Source organism: Lactuca sativa, chromosome 8 (assembly GCF_002870075.4).
Source record: "Lactuca sativa cultivar Salinas chromosome 8, Lsat_Salinas_v11, whole genome shotgun sequence".
Taxonomy (NCBI): Eukaryota; Viridiplantae; Streptophyta; class Magnoliopsida; order Asterales; family Asteraceae; genus Lactuca; species Lactuca sativa.
In genome coordinates this window covers 127,474,964-127,478,952 of record NC_056630.2, presented here as the reverse complement: position 1 = coordinate 127,478,952, position 3,989 = coordinate 127,474,964, and the positions used below count along the sequence as shown (strand labels likewise).

The 3,989-nt window shown below is 31.8% G+C and overlaps 1 protein-coding gene across 1 annotated transcript; it reads right to left on the bottom strand.

Moving 5' to 3' along the window:
- Positions 1–348: 348 nt before the first annotated feature.
- Positions 349–2,466, bottom strand: LOC111917052 (probable glutathione S-transferase). The gene is made up of 2 exons (XM_023912704.3): positions 2,089–2,466; positions 349–1,044 (listed from the first exon to the last, which is right to left on the bottom strand). The coding sequence occupies exons 1-2, from the start codon at positions 2,398–2,400 to the stop codon at positions 703–705; spliced, it is 654 nt and encodes a 217-aa protein (XP_023768472.1). The 5' UTR covers positions 2,401–2,466; the 3' UTR covers positions 349–702.
- Between the last annotated feature and the right edge of the window lie 1,523 nt (positions 2,467–3,989).

Here is a 3,989-nt window from a genome sequence, read left to right as displayed (position 1 = left end):
TAAATCTCCAACACAAGTATGGCTGATTGACATTTTCAACTCTTTGTTCTACGTTTGTAATATATTATCAAAATGAATTAGCAACATTCATACTCTTATATTTGGAACTAATTAATTATTTTTTAATTTAACTCCCACATTTATTTATTTTATTGTTTGTAAATAGTTTTTTAAAATTTGAAAATATAGACCGTGTTACAATTACCTCTTTTTAGAGCGACTACGTCCTTTAAACCGATGAATCAACAAACAGATACGTCTATTATTTCTTCATTTCCTCCATCTTTGAAGTCATATATGCAACAACCACTTGAAAAGAACTAAGTCTATGAATTTTCTCCGGTAGGATAAAGTCAACCTTGTCATCCAATTACTTCTTTAAATAACATAAATAAAATACATTATGAATTTCATTAACTTTTCGTGGTAACTCCAATCTATATGTTTGTTTTCCAACCCTCTCCAAAATATGTAAAGGCAGAGCTGGCCTGAGCATGTGCAGAGTGTGCCACTCACAAAGCCAATATTGTTTAAGTGGCCAAGATTTTTAATTTTCCGATCTATAACTTCGATATATAACCACAAAGTGCATCTTCTTGCAACATCGATGGATGTTAATACAGACATAAACTTCAACTTCATAAATACAAACACCCGAAAAAAAACGACTAGATTTATTATTTATAAATGCCACATATACCATCATGCCTTGGCAAACATTTTCTTGAAAAATGCAAGCAGTTGTTCTCTTGGAGGTAAGACTTGATTGATAACTTCAAGGTTGATAAAGTGATCAGCCCAAACAGTTATTGTTGGAAATTTGTCTTTAGTGACCAACGTTTTTCCGGTTACTTCTTGGATTATTCCAACCCAATAGGCTATGAAGTCAGCCGCAATATCCACCAGGTTAATGCTGTCACCTCCAAAAAATTTGGTACCTTTGACCTTCAGTTCATTTTCTAGTATTTGTAGTTGATCACAAGCTTCTTTATCAGTTTTCTTATTTCCATCGCGGCCAAAAGTCTTGAGTAGCGCAGGAATGCACTGAACAAAAACATATAATGTAAACCAGCTAGATGTCATTGCTAAAGCTCATCAATGATACAAATGTTTCTTTTGAATAAACATTGTGAGGTAGGACCAAAAGTGTTAAAGATAATGCGTATTATGATTTAAGACAGAATCAAGGGACAGTTTAATTACGTCATTCACACTTAGTTGGAGGTCATATTTGGTGATACAGCAATAGGTTTGTGTAGATTAAAGTGAGAAGCAAGTAAGCATCTTTAGCCTTTAGGTTAGTAATTAACACACGTAACCCAAGTTCTTCTTTTGACAAAATCTTTGACGGGAAAATGATTTAAAAGCCCAACGAAGTTTCCAAACCATTCAAAAAACACCAATCATGTTTTGTCTGTTCAAAAAAACTCAACGAACTTAACCTTTTGTCTAAAAAGTCCAGCAAAGTTCCAAACCGTTCAAAAAAATCCCAATTTTGTTTTGTTTAAGTTCGTTGGGTTTTTTTTGAACAGTTAAAACATGGTTGGAGTTTTTTAAACGTTTTGGAAACTTTGTTGGCCTAACAAGTCATTTTTCCGATACGGTAATAAGCCACATCATTTGTTTCTCTTATTTGACTTTCAGGAAAGTGTAATTTAGTTGGGTTTTTTATACAAAATGTTAAGTTTGTTGGGTTTTTTTGAACAGACAAACATGATTGGGGTTTTTTGAACGGTTTGAAAACTTCGTTGGGCTTTTAAGTCATTTTCCCAATCTTTGACATATTGGGCTTATTGGTCACATGTACAGTACTTGCTTTCCCGTTACAAAGTACAAAAATGATTATAGTTGCAAAGGTCTCGTTCAACTTGAAAACTTATTACAAATTCTCGTCATTTCTTTATGTTAAAACTCGTAAAATTATATATTCCACTACCCTTGATGAAATCAACGTAAGGCATGAATCCTTCTCTTAAAATGCTAAGTTGAAATAAAATACGCATTAATTCACTAACAATTAGATAACGATGCAAAATTTAACTAGAAACATTGAAGAGGATTATAAGATCGAGAACTAAATTATATTACCGTATCATCAATGAATTTCGCCCAGAATCGAGCCACAGCCTTTTCATAAGGATCATGTGGCAAAATCGAAACTCCTTTCCAAGCGTCATCAATGTACTCAACGATCACCAGAGACTCTGAGATTGCATTTCCATTATGAACCAACACTGGTACTTTCTTATAAACAGGATTATACTTGAGAAGTTCGGCACTCTTGTTGCTGAGATCTTGTTCCAAGTTTTCGTACTTAATTCCTTTTATATTCAATGCGATTTTCACTCTGAAAACGAATGGACTTACTGCAGCTGCATACAACTTCACTTCATCCGCCATTTTCCGCTGATCTTAATCAATGAGCGACACCTAATTGCTAATTTTGAGGTTAGATTTCTAAAAGTATGTCGGTGAAGCGCCCATATAAATACTACTGCGACATTATCACCTATTGCAAGCATTGATAAATATTCTTTGAGTGCTACGAGGTCTACTTTACTTTGAATTTGGCCACATCAAAGCAAGGAGTCTTTACTAGTTGTTTGTTCGAGAAATGGGCATGAGGGTATGAGTGGAGCATATATTATTAACTGCTAGGTGTAAGAGTGTAACAGGTATTATAGGAGTTTATTTTTAAAAAAATTTAAATATATAATTCTAAATATTTGGAAGTTTGAATTTATAAAAAAATGTAAAAGATATTGAATTATTAAAATTAAATTGTTTTTTCTTATTTAAATTTAAACAAATAATTTAGATAAATAAATAAAGGAAACTAATGTGACTATAATTTTCATGGGTTTATTTAAAAGAAAAATTAAATATAAAATTCTAAATATTTAGGAAGTTTGAATTTATAAAAAAAGTGAAAAAATATTGAATTATTAAAATTAAATTGTTTTGTTCTTTTTTAAATTTAAACAAATAATTTAGATAAATAAACAAAGGAAACTAATGCAACTTTAATTTACGAATTTTTAAATTAGAAGGAAAATTCATTAATGAAATTGATATGTATTTATTACCAAACGATTTCTAGCCTAGTGGTATTTGGTGTCGTCTTCTCTCCTTGAGGATAAGGGCTCAAGTCCCGTTAGGGACATATGTGGATTTATGAGTGTTTTCGGAGTAGATTAGATTGTGGTTCCAAAAAAAAATACAATTGGAATTTAATAGAAAAAACTACAAAAATGGTCCTTATGTTATGCATTTTTTCCGAGGTTTAGTCCAAACCTTGACTGTTTTGGTTTCATGGTCCTTTTGACCATGTTTCTTTGTGATTTTGGTCCTTTAGAAAACTGAAAAGACTAAAATGCTCTTTTGTTACATTTTTTTTAAAATTTTTTCTATTTAATTTAAAGTTTTCATTAATAAAAAATACGGGGCCCACCTCTCTCTCTGTGTGTGTGTGTGTGTGTGTGTATACCCACCTGTGGTGACCATGGATTCCCATTTCTCTACTCTTCAATGTTCAAACAAACTTACTCGATTCAATACACATACTTGGTTGGGGTTCAATACACACATTGGAAAATTAAAAAACACATAGTGAAGAACACGAAAAGGGTGTTGAAACTCATTTGAAATCAATTTCATCAAACTGGATTCTTTTTTTGGTTTTTCATAGTGCGAGTGTGATAAACCCTTCAAATCGTGTCATTTTCTCAACCCACCACGTTCTGCATTATCATTTATATAAATAAATGTTTGACATTTGGGTCTCTGATGCGTAAATAGTTATGCACTAGTTAATCCTACTAATGCAACTAATTATTACTTCCTAAGGCAATGTACCTTGTTGAAAATAGTATAGCACAATAGTGAGGTATTGAACACAGGGAACATAATGATTAGCTAATTCTTATGTACTAACTACCTAAATTACTATTAAATTAAGAAAATGGGTTTTCTCTACTTTTGCAAGACTA